The sequence below is a fragment of the Bos grunniens genome, chromosome 20 (assembly GCF_055505025.1).
Source record: "Bos grunniens cultivar Pamir isolate PY7600 chromosome 20, Bosgru_T2T1.0, whole genome shotgun sequence".
Classification (NCBI taxonomy): domain Eukaryota; kingdom Metazoa; phylum Chordata; class Mammalia; order Artiodactyla; family Bovidae; genus Bos; species Bos grunniens.
The window spans coordinates 3,968,658-3,990,138 of NC_141184.1; the positions used below are offsets into that span (position 1 = coordinate 3,968,658).

General features: G+C 46.5%; 1 protein-coding gene across 3 annotated transcripts in view; it reads left to right on the top strand.

Annotated features, from left to right (window-relative positions):
• Positions 1-21,481, top strand: part of ADAMTS16 (ADAM metallopeptidase with thrombospondin type 1 motif 16) — a 193,374-nt gene that overhangs the window by 60,928 nt on the left and 110,965 nt on the right. For all 3 annotated transcript variants that reach the window (XR_015149151.1, XM_086362465.1, XM_086362466.1), the window contains exons 4-8: positions 2,285-2,564; positions 7,972-8,171; positions 10,446-10,529; positions 12,948-13,107; positions 14,775-14,880. Coding sequence is in view for 2 of the 3 variants with exons in the window: in XM_086362465.1 (XP_086218591.1) it covers positions 2,285-2,564; positions 7,972-8,171; positions 10,446-10,529; positions 12,948-13,107; positions 14,775-14,880 (830 nt within the window). In the remaining variant the exon portion in view is untranslated. The remainder of the gene's footprint in view (positions 1-2,284; positions 2,565-7,971; positions 8,172-10,445; positions 10,530-12,947; positions 13,108-14,774; positions 14,881-21,481) is intronic.

Genomic DNA, 21,481 nt, shown 5'->3' on the forward strand with positions numbered 1-21,481 from the left:
CTTTTTGGGGTGTTAGTTCTAAAAGGTCTTGTAGGTCTTCATAGAACCACCCAACTTCAGCTTCTTCAGCATTACTGGTTGGGGCATAGACTTGGATTACTATGATATTGAATGGTTTGCCTTGGAAATGCACAGAGATCATTCTGTCGTTTTTGAGATTGCATCCAAGTACTGCATTTCAGACTCTTTTGTTGACCGTGATGGCCACTCCATTTCTTCTGAGGTATTCCTGCAGGCAGTAGTAGATATAATGGTCATCTGAGTTAAATTCACCCATTCCAGTCCATTTCTGTTCACTGATTCCTAGAATGTCGACATTCACTCTTGCCATCTCTTGTTTGACCACTTCCAATTTGCCTTGATTCATGGACCTGACATTCCAGGTTCCTATGCAATATTGCTCTTTACAGCATCGGACCTTGCTTCTATCACCAGTCACATCCACAGCTGGGTATTGTTTTTGCTTTGGCTCCATCCCTTCATTCTTTCTGGAGTTATTTCTCCACTGATCTCCAGTAGCATATTGGGCACCTACTGACCTGGGGAGTTCCTCTTTCAGTATCCTATCATTTTGTATCCGAGGTCAGGGGCAGAAGCCGGGAGGACCCCATGCCCAAAGGGCGGCAGCCAAGAGGAGTTACCCCATGTCCGAGGTCAGGGGTAGTGGCCGAGAGTACCAGACTGCAACGGCGCAGGAACGGCCAAGAGGAGCTACCCCGCGTCCGAGGTCAGGGGGTGCAGCTGAGAGGAGATACCCAGTGTCCGAGGTCAAGGGCAGCGACGAGAGGAGTTACCCCATGTCCGAGGGAATTGTGATGAGGATTGACCTTTTCCAGTCCTGTGGCCACTGTTGGGCTTTCCAGATTTGCTAACATATTGAATGCAACACCTTGATGGCATCATCCTTTAGGGTTTGGAATAGTTCTCCTGGAATTCCATCACATCCACTAGCTTTATTAGCAGCAGTTTTTCCTAAGGTCCACTTGGCTTCACACTCCAGAATGTCTGGCTCTGGGTGACTGACCACACCATCATAATAATCTGGTTCATTGAGATCTTTTTTGTACAGCTCTTCTGTGTGTTCTTTCCATCTTTCCCTGATCTCTTCAGCATCTACTAGGTCTCTGTTGTTTCTGTCCTTTATTGTGATCATCTTTGGGTGAAATGGTGCCTTGATATTTCCAGTTTTCCTGAAGAGATCTTTAGTCTTTCCTCTTCTGTTGTTTTCTTCTAGAGAAGAGATGCAAAAAGCAAGGGAAAAAGGGAAAGTTTCATTCGACCAAATGAAGAGTTCCAAAGAATAGCGAGGAGAGACAAGAAGGCCTTCTTCAGTGAACAGTGCATAAAACTAGAAAAACAGCTGACTATGCTGGGTTTATCAATTTTTTTATTTTATTTTATTTTTAAACTTTACATAATTGTATTAGTTTTGCCAAATATCAAAATGAATCCACCACAGGTATACATGTGTTCCTCATCCTGAACCCTCCTCCCTCCTCCCTCCCCATACCATCCCTCTGGGTCATCCCAGTGCACCAGCCCCAAGCATCCAGTATCGTGCATCAAACCTGGACTGGCATCTCGTTTCATACATGATATTTTACATGTTTCAATGCCATTCTCCCAAATCTTCCCACCCTCTCCCTCTCCCACAGAGTCCATAAGACTGTTCTATACATCAATGTCTCTTTTGCTGTCTCGTACACAGGGTTATTGTTACCATCTTTCTAAATTCCATATATATGCGTTAGTATACTGTATTGGTGTTTTTCCTTCTGGCTTACTTCACTCTGTATAATAGGTTTATAAATTTATGTCTTTCTTTGAGAGCTCCCCCACCCACCCTGACCCGTATTACTATCTAGGGCTGTGTGTGTGCTTTCTCCTCCATTTTTTCCAGTAAAGAACCTGACCTTGGTATGCTGTGAGATCTCTCTCTGCTCCAAGAGTCAAGTCCTTTGACCACCACACCACTGTTTCTGAAAAGATGGGGTGGACCCCTCATCCCCTAATTCTCAGCCCCCTACATGACCCTTTTCCACATGGGTTCTCCCTGGAGGGAACCGTGTGTTTTTGTGTGTGTGTGTGTGTGTGTGTTTCTCTGCTCTTTGGGACCCCATGAACTGTAGCCCTCCAGGCTCCTCTGTCCATGGAATTCTGTAATCAAGAATACTGGAGTGGGTTGTCATTTCCCATTCCAGGTTTATCCCTGGAGGGAGCAGCGTGTTTGTGAGCAGATGATAAAGGAGCGATGCACCTTTCTTTCTCCCTCTCTCTTCTGCAGTCAGGCATGATAAGAACCCAGGAAGCGGACTATTTCCTGAAGCCCCTCCCTTCACACCTGGCAGGGAGCCCCAGTGACTCCACGGGGGGCAGGCCTCCCTCCCACATCCTGTACAAGAGATCCACCGAGCCACCGGCCGTGGGGCCCCACCGGGTCGCGATGATGGAGAAAAAGTGGGGGCTGGAAAACCACCATCTCTTCCACCACGAAGATCAGTTCCCACGCGGCTTCAGCTTCAGGCACCCACAGAAGCAGCATTTCTGCGGAAGGCGCAAGAAATGTATGTAAGGACGATTGTCTTTGTAATTTAACGATTAGGATGTTAAGTAAGACACTGGAGTATTTTCATTTTCTTCAAAGTAGTCTGCCCTCGAGGTGAAATTTATTGACCACCTTTGCTAATCCTAAGTAATGATTCCAAAGAGAGCCCATTGTCTGGATGTTCAGGATAAAACATCTTTCCATGGCAAATGGATAAAGGTAGTTTTTTTTTTTTTTTTTTAATTTTAAGAGCTGTTCCCTGGGCAAACTAAATGACGTGATTCACAGAAATGTGGACTCCTCTACAAGACATCTTCAAAAGAATCCTGGTGTCTCTACCCAGTAACTTTATTTCTGAGGTCTAGATTTGTTAATCGGAGAAGGCAATGACATCCCACTCTAGTACTTTTGCCTCGAAAATCCCATGGACGGAGGAGCCTGGTGGGCTGCAGTCCATGGGGTCGCTAGAGTCAGACATGACTGAGAGACTTCCCTTTCACTTTTCACTTTCATGCATTGGAGAAGGAAATGGCAACCCACTCCAGTGTTCTTGCCTGGAGAATCCCAGGGATGGGGGAGCCTGGTGGGCTGCCATCTATGGGGTCACACAGAGTCGGACACGACTGAAGCAACTTAGCAGCAGATTTGTTAAAGCTGACATGCTTTTCCCACTGAGGTGATTTATCCCTAGGTAGGTTTATATACTTCACTCATCACGTCAGAAGACACAGGATGCATGGTGTAATTTACCTACAATTTTTCACCAAGGCTTTATCGAAGTCCTCTTTGTGTCATGAACATTGAGGAAGAGAAATGATACTTACATTTTATGTAGGACCCTCTCACAGACTCAGGAATAGAAGATCAGTGTTTTCTGAACGTGTCCTCATTTGCTTCAGCTTTCCCCTCAAGCATGGCTTTAATTATTAATAGCAAACCTTCCCCAAAGCACTTCTGGAAGCCCACCTTTCTCTGCTGCTTAGCTTCATTGGCCGCTGGGCCAGCACCCTCACATAAGTGTGGGCACATGCAGGGGTCCATAACACACTGCAGAGAAGAGAGAATGACCCAGAATCACCTGGCACCTACGACAGAAGAACGAGCGCGGCTGACCTGTTCGCACCCGTGTGTCATCTGAACGCATGTCCTGTAAATCAGTCTCAGAATACATTCAGACGGTCTCAAAAATCTCATCCCAAACCGACCAAGAGTGGGCTGGGTCTTAGGGGAGGCAGCAGGAAGAACAGTGTTGAGCACAAGGAGAGCGAACAGGAGGGTGAGAAGGTCAGGGAAGTCCAGCTGATTGAGCATCAGAACAGGGCACACTGACCAGCAGTGGCTTCCTGAGTCTGTGCAGACAGGGAGGAGGTCGGGGGCCAGTGGGGTGGGGAGGGGGGGGGCGTGGCCGGACAGACCAATGGCGGGGCCAGGCAGGTCAGGGGCGGGGCCAAACAGGTCGAGACCAGTTGGAACAGACAGAGAGGCAGGACTCAGGCACAGACAAGGTCAGAGCCAGGAAGGTGCTGGCAGGGCTCCCGGTGAGGGTGTAGTCAGAGTAGGACAGACTCCATGTGTCAGAGACAGAAAGCTGACCAAGCACCTGGATCCAGGCAGGAAAGATGGGCAGGGCTGTCCACGTGTCTTTGACAGGCCGCTCCAGGGCCCAACGCAGATGTTTCAGTGTTTCTGAGCAATCCAGCAGTGCTGACCCTTCTGGAATGAATGTGACCCTTTCATTCTTATCTGGAGGTGATCGGAGTCATTCAGACCCATAGCTCAAAGGCAGTGCACCTGGGCATGCAGGGCAGTACGATTGTTCTGTTTGGTGGGGCTGTCTGTGCACCTGTGTCGATGCATTTGTCTCCAGAGGCATTTCAGAATCTCAGTAGTGGAGTCTGGTTGTTGAGAGGGAGATATCTGAATAAGACACTAAATTATACAATAAGACTCGCAGCTGGAAAATGGAAAAATGTAGCCATTTTTTCTCCTTTTTAATCTTAATTTTTTAAATTACAAAAGTATGATAACTCATTTACAGGAGTCTCAGAATATACAGAACAAGGTTACATATAGTTCCACTATATATTACAGTTTTTTTAAGTAGATGAAGATTTTTAGTTGGAGTTTCAATATCAAACTCTCAAAAATTAATAGAACGAATATACAGAGAAGTAGAAGGCTATAGTAGACCTGAAAAGCACTATGTTTTCATAATAAAACTAGAAACAAGGTGGCAGAAAATGTGGGCCATGTCAGTGGCTGATCTGGTGCTGTTGACTTGCCATCTCTGCCCGCTTCTGCAGGGCACGTGGCAGTTCTTTGCCCTGGGCCCCCCGAGCAGCTGGGGCCACGCCTAGCAGAATTGGCACAATCCCTCTGGGCTGAGCACTTAGTCCTCAAAGCTCACTTATCTGACAGCATGGGACACGATATTCCCACACTATCCATGAGGCTTTGGGCTTCCCTAGAGGTATCTCCATCTTCTGTCTCAGGGGGTTTACACCTACAAAGATTCTTTCCTGGAGTCTCTGCTCAGGAGATGAGGGATTTTCCTGTGTGTTCAGGCTTCCCTAGTGGGCTGCTGTCTGTGGGGTCGCACAGAGCCGGACACGACTGAAGTGACTTAGCAACAGCAGCAGCAGTGGCTCAGACAGTAAAGGATCTGCCTACCATGCAGGAGACCCAGGTTTGATCCCTAGGTGGAGAAGATCCCTGGAGAAGAAAATGGCAACCCACTTCAGGACTCTTGCCTAGAGAATTCCATGGGCAGACCACGGGGTCACAAAGAGTCGGACATGACTGAGCAGCTAACCCTTTCGCTTTCCTGTGGGTTTAGGCATCTCTCTCTGTTGAAAAGGGCAGAGAAAAGCAGGCTGATTTGCTTAAAATCAATTGTGACTCTGAACCTCAGGCTCAAATAGTAGCTTGCTGCTTCTAGCTGAGGCATCATGGGTGGGTTTTGAGCTGGGACTCATGTGTGGCGGGAGATGCTGTGGGACCATATTGAGCGGATGACTTGTTTTGAGGGGCTTTTCAGACCCCAGGCCAGTGAGACCACCACCTCTGTGCTCCTGCCTTTTTCCAGTACTGAGGGCCTGGGGAACTGCTATGTTCCCATCTCCGCTTGTACCCTGTACTTATGGAAATTAAGACTAAGGGCCCTGGGACCACAATGCCAGATCTGAAATCCATTCCCAGTGCCTTCTAGGGAGGGATTTTGAGAAAGTGATGTTCATCTCCCGTGTCTCGGTGGCCTCACTCCTACCCACAGCTGGTGTAGAGAGTGAGTGGGTTATACATAGACATCTTTTATGGGGGAGACCACATCAGTGTAAACTGCATCAATGCAAATGGCATGTGATGAGTGCTTATTAAACTGTAGTGGTGTAACTGTTATCCTCCCAAGAGTTCTTTTAAGTTTGCAAGTATTTTAGCAAAGAGAGTGAAATGCAGTGGATGTGAGTATCAGTCAATCAAAACAGTGTTTTCTAGCTGAGTATTCCATGAGCAGAGCTGGCATAGCTTTTGAATTATTGCCACCTTTATTTTTCTGGGCTCCAAAATCACTGCAGATGGTGATTGTAGCCATGAAATTAAAAGACGCTTACTCCTTGGAAGGGAAGTTATGACCAACCTAGATGGCATATTAAAAAGCAGAAATATTACTTTGCCAACAAAGGTCCATCTAGTCAAGGCTCTAGTTTTTCCAGTGGTCATGTATGGATGTCAGAGTTGGACTGTGAAGAAGGCTGAGTGCCGAAAAATTGATGCTTTCGAACTGTGGTGCTGGAGAAGACTCTTGCGAGTCCCTTGGACTACAAGGAGATCCAACCAGTCCATCCTAAAGGAGACCAGTTCCGGGTGTTCTTTGGAAGGAATGATGCTAAAGCTGAAACTCCAATACTTTGGCCACCTTATGCGAAGAGTTGACTCATTGGAAAAGACCCTGATGCTGGGAGGGATTGGGGGCAGGAGGAGAAGGGGACGACAGAGGATGAGATGGCTGGATGGCATCACTGACTCTATGCGTGTGAGTTTGTGTGAACTCCGAGAGTTGGTGATGGACAGGGAGGCCTGGTGTGCTGCGATTCATGGGGTCGCAAAGAATCAGACACAACTGAGCGACTGAACTGAACCGACTGATTGAATTTAGTAATTCACCTAATTCAGTAAAGTACTGCCACCTAATACCTGGATACTTTCACACGGAGCAGTTCTAACCACGTTTTCTGAGGCATCCACCAAACTTGACCATTTTTAGCATAGTGTCAACTTCCCGATTATCAAAGCCAAAACTATTTTTAAACAGCTTGCACTAAGAAGATCAAGTCTATTTTGTCTTCCAGTTAAATTAGGTAAATATTTATAATACTTTTGAGGAAATTCAGCTCTACAGTGGATCTGTCTGGAGCATTTATAACCCACTGGAAATACTACAGACAATCTGGCTGTGTGTTTATAACCCACTGGAAATACTACAGACTATCCAGCTGTGTGTCCAGACCCGGGAATCAACTTTAAAACCTCTTAGGTCATTAAAAGTCTTCAAATGAGAACACCGTGTAAGACAGCACTTCTTTTTGTAATTATTAGTTTTATTGCTCTGTCAGTGACTCCATTTCGGAGCCCCTGTTGCACATACCCTCATGTTCACAATCTTGGAACATCTTGCTTTTAGACACCAGCACTTCAGAACCAAAGTGATCTTTTTGTTTTTGTTGTTGAGTTGCTCAGTTGTGAACTCCTCTTTGCAACCCCACAGACTGCAGCACACCAGGCTTCCCTGTCCATCACCAACTCCCAGAGTGTGGTCAAAATCATGTCCATTGAATCGGGGATGCCATCCAACCATCTCGTCTTCTGTCGTTCCCTTCTCCTCCTGCTGCCAGTCTTTCCCAGCATCAGGTTTTTTCCCAGTGAATCAGCTCTTCACACCAGATGGCCAAAGGATTAGAGCTTCAGCTTCAGCATCAGTCCTACCAATGAATATTCAGGGTTGATTTCCTTTAGGATGGATTGGTTGGATCTTCTTGCAGTCCAAGGGACTTTCAAGAGTCTTCTCCAACACCACAGTTTGAAAGCATCAATTCTTCAGTGCTTAGCCTTCTTTATGGTCCAACTCTTAACATCTGTACATGACTACTGGAAAAAACACCGCTTTGACTATACAGACCAATTTGTTTTAAATCAGGAGAAATTTATACAAAAGTCCATATAGTGATGAATTCTATGACATCTAGGCTGTGCAAACTTTATTTAAATGTAGTGTCCCACCTTAACACAAGTTTCGCATCATAGTTTTAAGGGTTTTATGGTTCATTTCATGAATATTCATTTTTTTAATCCATTTTCTTTAGCGCGAGCTCTGCCACAGGTTTTGTGTGATGACTTTGCTTTTACTTCCTCTCCAAATGCCCCCCCTGTAGACATGCCCAAGCCTCCCAAAGAAGACCTTTTCATCCTGCCGGATGAGTATAAATCATGTGTAAGGCAAAAGCGCTCCCTTCTGAAGTCCCATAGGAATGAAGAGCTGAATGTGGAGACGCTGGTGGTGGTTGACAAAAAGATGATGCAAAACCATGGCCATGAAAACATCACCACCTACGTGCTGACAGTTCTCAACATGGTAGGCTCGTCCTGCTCTTTGAGCCGCGTGTGTGATTCTGCCTCGTGTGGGTGTAGTGTGTGCGTTTGCCTCCCTCTTTTACTTGTGGATTTATGTTTCATACTCAAGAAATATTTCATCCATGATAGCTCCTTCACTTTTACTATGCTCCAATCAGAAGAGCCATTTTCAATCCTTCAGAGAATAAAATTTGGAGGATGAACAATTTGGCATGAAAAAAATATGAACAATATTTCAAGTTTACTATGTCTCCATTTATCAGAAATCTCCAAGAGGATGCTGAGACCTTTGAGTGCAGTAAGTCTGCCCATCAGCAGTATATATGTGTGATTTTAGGTGGCCCTATACAAATGCCCGTCTCCCCTGGTGGTTCAGATGGTAAAGAATCCACCTGCAATGAGGGAGACCTGGGTTTGATCCCTGAGTTGGGAGGATCCCTTGGAGAAGGAAATGGCAATCCATTCCAGTATTCTTGCCTGGAGAATTCTATGGAGAGAGGAGCCTGGCAGGCTACAGTCCATGGGGTCACAAAGGGTTGGACATGACTGAAGTGACTTAAAACACAGCACACAGAAAATGCTCATCTTTTTAGGAATATGAATATAAAAGATGCATTATTTTATCTACAAAAACAAGAAGCAGTACACCGTTTAGAATGTCACTGCAGTGGTGACCTAAATGGAAATGCAGTCCAAAATCAAGGGGATGTGTGTACACATGGGGCTTCCCTGGTGGCTCAGCAGTAAAGAACCCACCTGCCGGTGCAGGAAATATGGGTTCAGTCTCTGGGTCGGGAAGATCCCTTGGAGAAGGAAATGGAAATCCACTCCAGTGTTCTTGCCTGGGAAATCCCACAGACAGAGGAGCCTGGCATGCTGCAGTCCATGGGATGCCAGAGTCGGACATGACTTTGTGACTAACAACAATAGCAAATGATGTAGAGATATGATACATATGACTGGCTCCCTCCACTGCACAGCAGAAACTAACGCAACACTGTGAAGCAACTATACTCCAATAATTTTTTTAAATGTCACTGCAGATAGAAATGTGTCTGGCTTTGTGTCTGCTTGGCAGCTCTAGTCTGTACTAAAGTGTAGCAAGAGGTGTCTAAACCCCATTCCACCTAAGTGGAATCTGCATAACAGAAGACAAAATTTGGGGCCATCAAAGTGAATTTTTAAAATAGTTTTATTTGAAACATACGTTTCACATCCCGATAAACAGAGTACCCCTAAATATGATTCAGTTTGCCATGATTCGGCATGGCTGCTCTCACCGTCCTTGTTTTTGGCGGCCAGACCCTCGTGGTTTCCAGTCTCCCAGGGGACTGAGGCAGGTGGTCACCCAGAGGCACCCGCCACTGCAGGTCTCTGCCATTTGCAAACGTTGCCTCTGTTCTGTTGAGCTTTTCTCTCATTTCCACATCCTGGTGCCACATCAGTTCCCTGGAGCTTCCCGTGACCGTTGACTCGTCCTCACTCGTCGCCTCAAATGCCTGAGGTGACGCCTGATCACTCTGATCACTCGTTTCTACTCCTGTGACCTTCACCTCTAACGTCTGCATCTCCCCTTGATCACTGTCTTTCTGCATTGATTTCCTTCTCTTTCTTGTATCCTCTGGTCTTTTCCCAAGAAGTTCTCTTATGCTTCTGGAATCTTTCACTGGGACAGCTTGGAGAGTGCTTACCTGTGGGTCATCACTGTCAGTTAAAAAAGAAACTTCCTTGTAGTCTAATGAGGACACTTTCCAACTAAGGGGACTTGTGAGCCCTTCACTGGTGTTTGGTAACACGAGGGACCTACCTCCCCAGACTTCATTGTTTTACTTCCAAGCACCAACCATAAGGACCCAAGAGTTGGTGTGATTAGATGTTCCCATACCTGTGTGTCTTGGGCTTTCCTGGTGGCTCAGATGATAAAGAATCTGCTTGCCATGCAGAAGACCTGGGTTCCATCCCTGGGTTGGGAAGATCCCCTGGAGAAGGGAAAGGCTACCAATTCCAGTATTCTTGCCTGGAGAATCCCACGGACAGAGGAGCCTGGCAGGCTACAGTCCATGGGGTCTCAAAGAGTCAGACACAACTGAGCAACTAACACTTTCACTTTCACACTTTCACTTCACATCCCTGTGTGTCTAGCAGTGTAAGAAACCGAACATTGCTCTGTCACGTGGAGAACACGGGATTGGCCTTCAGCTGTGAACTCCAGGCTAAGGGCTGGGGGAAAGGGTGTCATGTGCAGGGACTGACGTGAGTTACCTGTCTTTCCCAGGTGTCTGCTTTATTCAAAGACGGGACAATAGGAGGGAATATCAACATTGCCATTGTCGCCCTGATTCTTCTGGAAGAGGAACAGGTATCCTATCTTTGATACCAGCAGCTTCCCCGCCTCAGAAAAACACGTGCAAAATATTCATTTTCCTAAATGTAATTTTTCTATGGATTCTTTCCTTCTCTTTCCCTTGAGGACAGAAACGTTCTGATATTGTGTATAATACAGTCAGTTTCTTGTCAGTTCCCATAATGCTTATGTGACTTTTGTTTGTGATTTTTGTGCAGAGAAGTAAAGCATACTCATTTGCTTGGCTAATAAGAAAATGGAAAGGAAAAGTAACTTTAAAATATATTTGTTTATTTGGCCGCACTGGTCTTAGTTGAGATGCTCAGGATCCCCGACCTTCATTGCAGCGTGCAGGGTTCTTTAGTTGTGGCCTGTGGGATTTAGCTCCCTGACCAGAGATTGAGCCTAGGCCCCTTGCATTGAGAGCGTGAAGGTTTAGCCACTGGACCACTGTGGAAGTCCCAAAAAGAACTACTGTAGCACCTGGGTGGGAAATACACCCGGAATACGAAGCGTGCTCCACTGTGAGCCTGGGGATGGAGGTGGCGTCTTTTGTTGGAAGGCGTTTAATAGCGCCCCGTAGCCCGGAGACGGCACCGTACCGTGCGGCTCTGTGTGCTTGTACTCTGTTACCTCCCAAGCGCTGACACTCACCTTCACCACCTTCAGTCTCAGCATTTTATTCGTAGAGTCTAGAATGTCAGGCACATTTCTCTCATTGCATGCAAACCTCCAAACTATGCTGGATCTTGGGAGCAGTGGGGAAAAGATTGTCTGGCGCCTTCATTTCAGAACCCCTGTGTGGACACACAGAGGTGCACCTCCGTTCACAGTGCACCTCGGGTGGGCGTCTTGCGGCAGAAGTAAGGGGGAGTTTCTTAGCCATCAAGGGTTCTCAGTTCTATTTTGCCCTGAGCTGGTCATTGACTGGACGTCAGGGAGTGAACCCCGGATCCTAGTCAGGCACCCAACCTCCAGTTCCACCCTTGCTGGTGTTTCGGCAGAGTCTCCTGTTAGCCATGGTTGTCTTGTTTATGAAACAAATAATTTTTAGATGAACTCTGAGATCCTTGATAAGATCTCAGATGCCTTTAGATTTGCAGGTTCTGGGCTGAGGCCCTCTTTCCATGCAGGCGGGGTGTGCAGGGGCAGGCATGTTTCTGGACTGAATAGTCAGCGAAGTACAACTCCATTGCCTCTCGTGTGTGTCTGCAGAGGGGGCTGCTGACTGAGCAGGGATTTCCAGGTGACAGGTTAATTATTCTCTGCATTAAAATGTTTCACCTTGGAATTCATCCAAGCAGCAAAGAATAAGCGAGGTTATCGTTTGATCATACACCTGTGTTAACTTTAATTAATGCAGTTTTCCTGGAAATCACCGGCTGAAGAATGTAAGGCATGTCCCAGGGTTGATGTGCAGCATTAAGCTTGGGTGCACTTGGCCTTCTGGAAAGACACAATAGCACTGAAGGAGAAAGCATGTTAGTGACTGAGAGACACGGTTCCAGCCCAACACTCTGGTCAGAAAAGCTTTAAAGTTGTTGTCCTGAAATGGAGATGTTTAAGCTGGTTTTCTGTGACCATCCATAGGAAAATATATCGAACCTATAGATAAGGTTTAAATAACTCATCTGCCAGCTTTGAGAGCTATTCTTACCAGCCCCCTCCAGTTCTTCGTTTACCAAGAGTTCAAGTACCTTCATTCTGATCTTTCATTGCTGATCTATTAGAACTTGGTATATATACCATGGTGGCTCAGTGGTAAAGAATCTGCCTGCCAATGCAGGAGATGCGGGTTTGATCCCTGGGTTGGGAAGATACCCTGGAAGGGAAAATGGCAACCCACTCCAGTATTCTTGCCTGGGAATTCCCATGGACAAAGGAGCCTGGCAGGATATAGTCCTTGAGGTCACAAAAGAGTCAAACATGACTTAGCTACTGAACAACAATAGCAATACATGGAGGAGGCTGAACGTCACCTGGAACTATCCTTCTAGTTCCAGCCTGTTTTCTAGAAATAAAGAAATTTCTTTCTAGACATAAAGAAATAAAGCTTTGTCAGTTGAGCAGCCCCTTCTTACAACATGGTGTATCCGTGTAAAACTGACCTAATTTAATGCTGTAGTAATAACTCTTAGAAGAGTTACAGACACAGAAGTAATGTTTCTTGGGTCATCGAAGTGTGATCAGTGATTGAATCCCCACTGTTTTTGTACAGAACTGGAGAAAGGGACATGAGCATCTACACTGAATCTACAAGTTTTATATACAATGCCCTCCTTTGTATTTTAATACATGAGATGGATAGACTAGTTCGTCTGCCATTCAGATTCACCACGTCACTGAAATCCAAATCAGTGGTAGTGTGCGATGATGCCAGTGCCGCTGCCTGACATGCTCTCTTCCTGTTTTCTCGGGTGCCCTCCCACGCAGCCAGGGTTGGTGATAAGCCATCACGCGGACCACAGCCTGAGCAGCTTCTGCCAGTGGCAGTCTGGACTGACGGGGAAAGATGGGGCTCGCCACGACCACGCCATCTTACTCACCGGCCTGGACATATGCTCCTGGAAGAACGAGCCCTGTGACACCCTGGGTAAGAGCCTCTGCTGGGGCTTTGACAGACTCGTGTGTGCCGTGCTCCGTCAGCAGCCCGGAATACGGAGGGTTCTCACCTCCCACCCGGATCCGTAAGTGGCAGCTGCTGCTGAGTGCCTTTGTGAGAAACAGACGCTGTCCCTGCATAAACATTGGCCAAACATAAGAGTGCGCTTGTCGTCACCAAAATCACTTCTTTCCCATGGAAAGGTCTAACAGATTCAAGAACTCCTGTCTCTTCTAATTTAAGAAATAATTTCTTCCATTTCTTCCTCTAATTGTGAGAGTGGGATCAAGAGGTCCAAGTGGGTCTCTCATGATAGAAAAGACATATGTTTGTGAATATTTATAGAGATACTACAATAATATTGTGTTCCTCATCTTTCTGTTTCTCTATAAATATCTCAATCTTAGCCACTTTTAGCATGCTTAAAGGGCTGACTGAATGTTAGTGGTACTTTATGATGCAAATTTTTTTATACTTTTCCAAACAGTGTAAACAGTGAAATGTGAAACAGGAAACCCTTGGACAATCACACAAAGGGCCCTGAATAAGGTGGGAGAAGGGCGTTTGTTCTCTCTGTGTGGAACGACAGTCCACAGTTCTGTGTAATGTTCAAGTTACAGGTTACAATGGGGGCAATGTCCATGAGGCGGTCTTTTTGCGAATGGTGTAAAATAGTGTAAACAGTGAGCTACTGACAGAGATGCTCCTGGACTTTTTTTTTTTTCTCTTTCTCCATTTCTTTCCAAGGTCTTGGGGAAGAAGTCTCTTTGTTACAAAAACATTCAAACAAGGCTGGGTTTGATAGAGGTCAGTCCTGACTCCTTGTTCCCCGAAAGGCCTGCATACAAAGTGGGCCCTCGGCTGTGGGATCCAGCAGAGTTCCTGGCCGCCAGCTGGCGAGCCTGACCCACTGGGCCTACACCATGCACGCCGTGAGGCTGACCTGGAACGCCTGCTTTACATCTGGGGCCTGAAACCGGGGCCCACACCAGGCCGAGGTGCCCTGTGGCCAGCCCCCAGCCAACGCCTGGACCTGAGTCTCTGCTGAGAACCCCTGGTCGGCATTATTCCTCCTGTGGGGGATTAAGTCCTTTTGTGCAAGGCCACTGCAGGGAAGGCCCCGGGTCCTCGCGCCTGGTTTCCCCCAGGCCTTTCCCCAGGTGCTCGCTCCCTCTGCTGATTCTACACTTTATCATTTTATCCACATTAAACTATACCCATGAGCAGGACAGATGCTGAGTCCTGTGAACAGCCCCCCGCCGGCAGGTCGTCCACCCTGGCATGGCCTTGAGGGCCACCGACACCCACTCTCCACAGCACTTTGTGTCGGGCCTCTGAGGACACAGACGTTTGTAGGAAAAAAGCTGAAATTCTCCTCCTTCAGCACGGAACCCCCTCTTGGATGTTGCCCCCCTTGTAACCTGTAACTGGAACATGAGGTAGAACTGTGGACTGTTTTCCATGAAGAGAGAACAAATGCCCCCTCCCACGTTATTCAGGGCCCTTAACAGGGGTTTCCTGTTTTCACGTTTCACCTGACCAAGACGAGAACCAGGCGTCTCGGAAGGACAAAGATGAACACACGTGTGTGCTGTGCCCCGTCTCTGTTTTCCTACGGTGCTCGGCCTGTACGTTCTTTCCATCCATTTGTCTCGTAGGATTCGCACCCATCAGTGGCATGTGCAGTAAATACCGCAGCTGTACGATTAATGAGGACACGGGTCTTGGACTGGCCTTCACCATCGCCCACGAGTCTGGACACAAGTGAGTGCATCTCCCTGGGAGGGCGGAGCCTGGCATCCCCTCTGGGCTGGATGTTTGTCTTGAAATGGTGATGGGTAGGTCACGTCTGTAAGGGGACATCCCAGCAGGAACGCCATGGACCATAGGAGATGATCTCGTAGGTGCATCTATTCCATTTGAATGCCTCGCTGTGCTCGATCTCAAGCGGTGGTGATCCACGCGTTTGCTCTTTGCTCCCTCTCTTCATCCGTTCCTGCTCACACATGTGCAAAAAACCGCACACTGCAGACATGTCTGTCTGTCCCTGCTCCTCTGTCCTGTGTCTTGAGCTTGTCCTGTGGGCTGACTGCATTCCCTGGTTAGCTCCTGCAGGAGGACCCCACGTAGCTGAGGATGGTAAACGTTGGTAACTTACTGTTCGAAAGTTTGCATTCTGATGTCACTCTGATCATTTGTAGAGATGGGTTGTGGTTGGTGTGCAGGGTTTGGGGAATGCAGACAGGACAAGAGATGCAGTCTGGTAGGAGCTGGTTGGCTTTCACATCCCCACGTGCCCACCATTGTCAGTTGTGAAGTGAAGCAGCAACAGGGTGAGTGGGGAGCCTGGGGCTTTGGCGGACGGATGGACAGTGCAGGACTAAGCAATTCTCAGTGGTGGGTGGCTTGTCATTAGCGATATCTTTTCAAGTGAGAAGCTTACCTTCATTCCTGTAAAAATGAAACACTTCTGTCAATTATTTCTAGCAGCTGTTATTCTTAAACAAGCTTTCTTACTCTAATAATCTATAGGTCGCCTCACTTTGAGGCACCATCTACTTAATTTTTTTTTTTTTACTCAATGGGGCTCACTTGCTGCAATTGCTTTGTTTATATGAGCATCAGCAATAATAACACAAATGTTTTTCTTCTGGATTGAAATTGTACTTGAAGCTTCTAGAAAGCCCCCAACCAGGAGTTACAATTTTTTTCTAATTTTACTTCCATCCTCATTGATCTTGCTAATCACAAAATTTGCAAAAGGCATTGATTGTCACTTGGTTTTTGCAAAACTGACTTCTCCATCTGGTTAGAAATTGGACTGAGGCCAGTTGTATCATCCTGACCTGTTCAAAGCATCTGTGTGTGTGTGTGTGTGTGTGTATAAGTGTGTGTGTGTGTGTATGAGTGTGTGTGTGTGGACACACGTGTGCCTGCCTTTAATAGAATCTCACAGAAGCCACGCAGATTTAGGCTCTGTGTGAACTGATGACCTGAAAGTGAAGCTTTATATCTTATTACTGATCCCTTCATCATTACAGGTAATGATTGACGTTTTCAGTGCCTAGAAAATTGCACCTACACTTTACAAAGCTTTCAATTAAATCATAATTGTAAATGGGCTGCTGGAGTTAAAACTTCAAAAACTCTCATTATTTTTATGACATGGGGCTCTTGCTGTCCTCTGAACCATACCTAAATTTAATTAAACAATCAAGGTAAGAAATATTTAAGTCATCAAGGGCTGAACAAACCAGCATTAGATAAGCAGTTGTGATCTGGGCCCTGGCAGTCCTGGCAGCCACAGCTGGTGAATTTAACTAAATTCAACTCTGTACATCCAAGTCAAGACTCCCCATCTTCCATGTCAACAAGCATCAGCGTTTGCTTTTATTTTTTTCCTAGAGTGGGTGCATCTGTGCTAAGTCACTTCAATCGTGTCCAACTCTCTGTGACCCCATGAGCTGTAACCCACCAGGCTCCTCTGTACATGGGATTCTCCAGGCAAGAATACTGGAGTGGGTTGCCATTTCCTTCTCCAGGGGATCTTTCTGACCCAGGGATCGAACCCGGGTCTCCTGCATTGGTAGGTGGGTTCTTTACCACTAATGCCACCTGGGAAGCCCCTTTTTCTTAGAAGCCAGCTATTATTCCTTTTGTCACTAGGGCTCAGTGTAGGTAGAAAAAGAATTTCTTCCAAACAGGAGAAAAGTGCTTTTGTTTGCAAGTGGGGATATAGATGAGAGGAAGGAAAGGGACTCTAGAGGTGTGGGTGCAGAGAGGTCCCACTCCTAATAGAACTGACCCCATGAAGTGAGCACCTTCTGCTTGAGACCTCCTTCTCCAGCACCTGCTGCTTGAGACCACTGTGCAAGAGTCAGAGAGTCCGAGAGCCCTGAGTGTTTCATGTCACCAGTGAAATAGCTTCTGATCGTATTAAGGAAATAGGAAGTACAGTGGGAGGTGTGCACAGAAAAGGCATGTGCCAGCTGCCATAGCAAATAGCCTGGAATGGTAGCCCTGTCTGTTAGGGTCATGCATGTAATGAATGGAAATTTGCATCTGTGTCAGCGACCTGATGGCTCAAATGGTAAAGAATCTGCCTGCAATGAAGGAGACCTGGGTTTAATCTCTGGGTTGGGATGATCCCCTGGAGTAGGAAATGGCAACCCACTCCAGGATTCTTGCCTGGAGAATCCCATGGACAGAGGAGCCTGATGGGCTACAGTCCATGGGGTCGCAAAGATTCAGACACAGCTTAGAAACTGAACAACAACAATGATCAATAGTGTATGTGTGTGAATCCCAATTCCCCAGTTCATCTCGCCTCTCTTTCCCTCTCACTGTCTGTACATAAGGGGGCGTGTTACTAACACATCATTCACTGTGGCACCTGCGTCCGATGAGGGGGCCGTGGCAGGGAGGCTCAGAAATGTGGCTCCATGCCTTTCAGGTGAATCACAAACAAACCCAGTGATTCAGTTTATTCACTTAATAACTATTACTACTCGGAGAAGTAGTCATAGGTTTAAGGCAGGGATCCAGCAGCATGCCTTCACCTTATCCTTAGCAGGGAGCTCTAAGCAGAAGCAGTTTCTGAGTTCTATACCATAAGAATTAAGAAGTAATTTTACATTTATACAGTAATTACAGTTCAGTTCAGTCACTCAGTCATGTCCAACTCTTTGCGACCTTATGGACTGCAGCGCGCCAGGCCTCCCTGTCCATCACCAACTCCCGGAGTTTACCCAGACTCATGTCCATTGAGTCAGTTATGCCAAACTTCACCTGTGAAACAGAATGTTTTATAACTTAGTAAATGTAATTACTTCTCCACTGACCTCCAGTAGCATATTGGGTGCCACTGGAGATCAGTGGAGAAGTGATTACATTTATTGAGTTATAAAGCATCCTGTTTCACAGGTGAAGTTTGGTTTATGTCCAGAGGACCTGATCATTCAGGTTTATCATTACAGTGGATAATGTAATTGTAATGCATTTATATTATGCACAGCAGTATATATGTAAGGCTCAGAGCCTTTCAGCCATAGATTCTTAACCTTCAGCTCAAAAAGATTCAGTTCATGTCCAGCCCGTTTTTTCCGCCAGGTTCGGTTCTTTCTTAATCTCAAGGCATCTTGTGGTTTCCACTGGGGAATCTGACCTAGAAACGGGAATTGCCAAGAACCATGGCTTGGATCTGTGTTGGGAAGGGGAGGAGAGAGACTGGAACTGGAAACAAGCACGTGTCTGCTCCTTTCGAGTGTGCGGTTGAGCCAGGTCTGGTGGAGGGTGGGCTTCCTGGTTGTACTGAGTCACTTGTTACACACAGCATGTGCGGTTTGCTCAATGGAGGTGTTGAAGAATTGACACAGAGGCACGAGGGCTCAACTACACATTTTGGAAAATGTGTCATCTGGGCATGAATCCATTTGAAAAATTCTCATTTGCCGAAGGAAGTCATGCCATTCGATGGGCAGGGCCCTGGAACTCAGATCCCAGATACCCTGTGGTTCTCTGGCAGCCTGACCATGACTGTGGTGCATAGCCTGGTCTCCTCTTCCATAGGTTTCTGTATATAAAACCCCTAGAGTCTGTGAGACCTCAGCAGGTGCAATTTGAGTTGTGTTACTTGAGTTGAGCATTGCTTGTATATGAAGTTGGCTTAAATACATAATTTTCATGGTCATCGCAGACCATCAAGATGATATTAAACATCCTGCACTCAAGAGTATGCATGAGCCATCATCCTGCCCCCCTCTTTTTTCCACTATTTACCAATCCATATGGGGGCTTCCTAGTTGGTAAAGAACTCGCCTGCCAACACAGGAAATGTAGGTTTGATCTTTGATTGGGAAGATCCCTGGGAGAAGGGCATGGCAACCCACTCCAGTATTCTTGCCTGGAGAATCCCATGGACAGAGGAGCCTGGTGGGTTACAGTCCATGAGGTCACAGAGAGTCAGACATGACTGCACACACACATGCATGCTCTGATCCATTCACCAGGTGCAATTTGCCTTGTGCCAGCAGACCATTGTGTAGGATTCTACAAACTGACTAGTGGTCCATGCCCTCCAAAAGCCTAAAGCCAGGTAAGATAGACACGGCATGTGAGAGGCCAAGCAGTGAGGGCTGCAGCATGGCAAGATGTGCACGGAAGATCAGGGAAGTCTTTCGGAAAGAAACAGAATTGGTGTGCGGATACCATTCTGCTTAGCCATCCTTGCTGCTGCTGCTGCTGTTAAGTTGCTTCAGTCGTGTCCGACTCTGTGCGATCCCATAGACAGCAGCCCACTAGGCTCCTCTGTCCCTGGGATTCTCCAGGCAAGAACACTGGAGTGGGTTGCCATTTCCTTCTCCAATGCATGAAAGTGAAAAGTGAAAGTGAAGTCGCTCAGTCGTGCCCGAGTCTTAGGGACCCCATGGACTGGAGCCCACCAGGCTCCTCTGTACATGGGATTTTCCAGGCAAGAGTACTGGAGTGGGGTCCATTGCCATCCTTAGCTGTTGATATTAGATGCCCTTCCAAGCACTGGCTGGTGATGTGTGCACCTCACTGATTTATGGCTGTTCTCTGCCATCAGCCTGAGCCCCTAGCTGGATCGGGTAGGCACTGGGTGATTTTAAGGGTTTAAAGAATATCAAAGCAATAGTTGCTTAAAGATCATCTGATGTGGTGATTGTCAGACTGTCCCCCAGGACCCCCAGCAGGTTGGAGCATCATTTCTTACCAATTTTATTTATTGTCGTTCCTCTTAAGATTTTTGTTTCTGTGACCAAAAGTATTCGAAACCCATTGACCTTCGGCTGAACTGCCTCCTCATTACCGCCCTTACACACAGGCACACACACACACACACACACACACACCAAAGTTATGTATGCAAGTGATAGCTGGCATCTAGGTGTCTTGAGATTTGATCAAGACCCCATGTGAATCAGGGAAAGAGATATTTTGAATTTTCCCTTTTTTACATGCATGATGCCAGATATGCTGAACAGTTTAAGAGGCAAGTTTTATCATCCCATTTTATAGGTAAGAAAACTGAGACTCAGGAACTTGAAAAATTTGCTCCACATCAAACCACTTGTGAATGACAGGGCCAAGACCCTGACTGGAGGTTCCCCCACCGCCGCAACTCATGTTCTCCCAGGTTATCTGACCTGCCCTGGCTTCAAGAGTCCCACCTGACTGCTGTCCCCATGTCGGCTTCCTGTCTGTCAGGGAGGATGGGTCTGCTTCTTCAAAAGCCTGCATCCGAGTCTGGACAAGTCCTACCTGTGGCACCATCATCACAGCCAGTGTGTGATTTACCTTCCAGATGACTCTGACCTATCGTTACTTCTGAAGGGTCTTCCCTTTGTCTTAACCACTGCTGTCTGATCAGCCTGAAATATTGATGCAACGTCTAAAAATGCTTGGCTGTTCATCCTGGGTATATCACTGCATGCATGCCAAAGTCATTTTAGTCATGTCCAACTCTTTGCGACCCAACGGACCATAGCACACCAGGCTTCAGTCCATGGGATTCTCCCGGCAAGAATACTGGAGTGAGTTGCCACACCCTCCTCCAGAGGATCTTCCTGACCCAGGAATCAAACCCGGGTCTCTTAAGTCTGCATTGGCAGGTTCTTTACCACTAGGCCACCTGAGAAGCCTGGGTATATCCCTAGTAACAAGGAAATACTGGCTGATGTCATTGAATAACTCAAGAAAATTCTGTAAAAGACATTAAAAGCATGTGACACTGAATATAATTCTCAAGTCCAGTTTGATGTGAAATGATGTTTACATTTGGGTATTTGAGTTGCTGTTAAAGCTGGAAGGTCGTTTCTTATTCATTCAGCAAACGTCATTGGAGCTCCTGTTATGAGCTAGAAAGTCCACCAGTGCTGGGTCTCTGAGCACAGTTAAGAAGACCTTCTGTTCTCTAGAAACTTAAAAGCTAGTACACAAGAAAGCGGGAATATGTATTGTTTTAAAATATAGAATAGTAACCACTTGGAATAAAGTACTGTGAGTCATGGAAGCTAAAAAAAAAAATGTCTGGCATGTGCAACTTGAATAGTAATTTCATTTCTTAGCTGCCAAATACCAACCTTATCTTCAAAATGTGCCCTAGTCATTCTTCCATGACTTTATTAATGTTACTATCAACTGTGATTATTGTGTGCACTTTCATGCCACTAGGCTGATCCCCCACACTCCTTCAGTGCAGTTTAGGGTTTGTATTGCTTCCAAGAACAACTTGAAACATAGTAGTGCTGAAGTTTGGTTGGGTATCAGAATCATTTTGTGAGGATTCACCCAAACACCAGAACCTAACCCCCAACTTGGGCTTTCCTGATGGCTCAAATGGTAA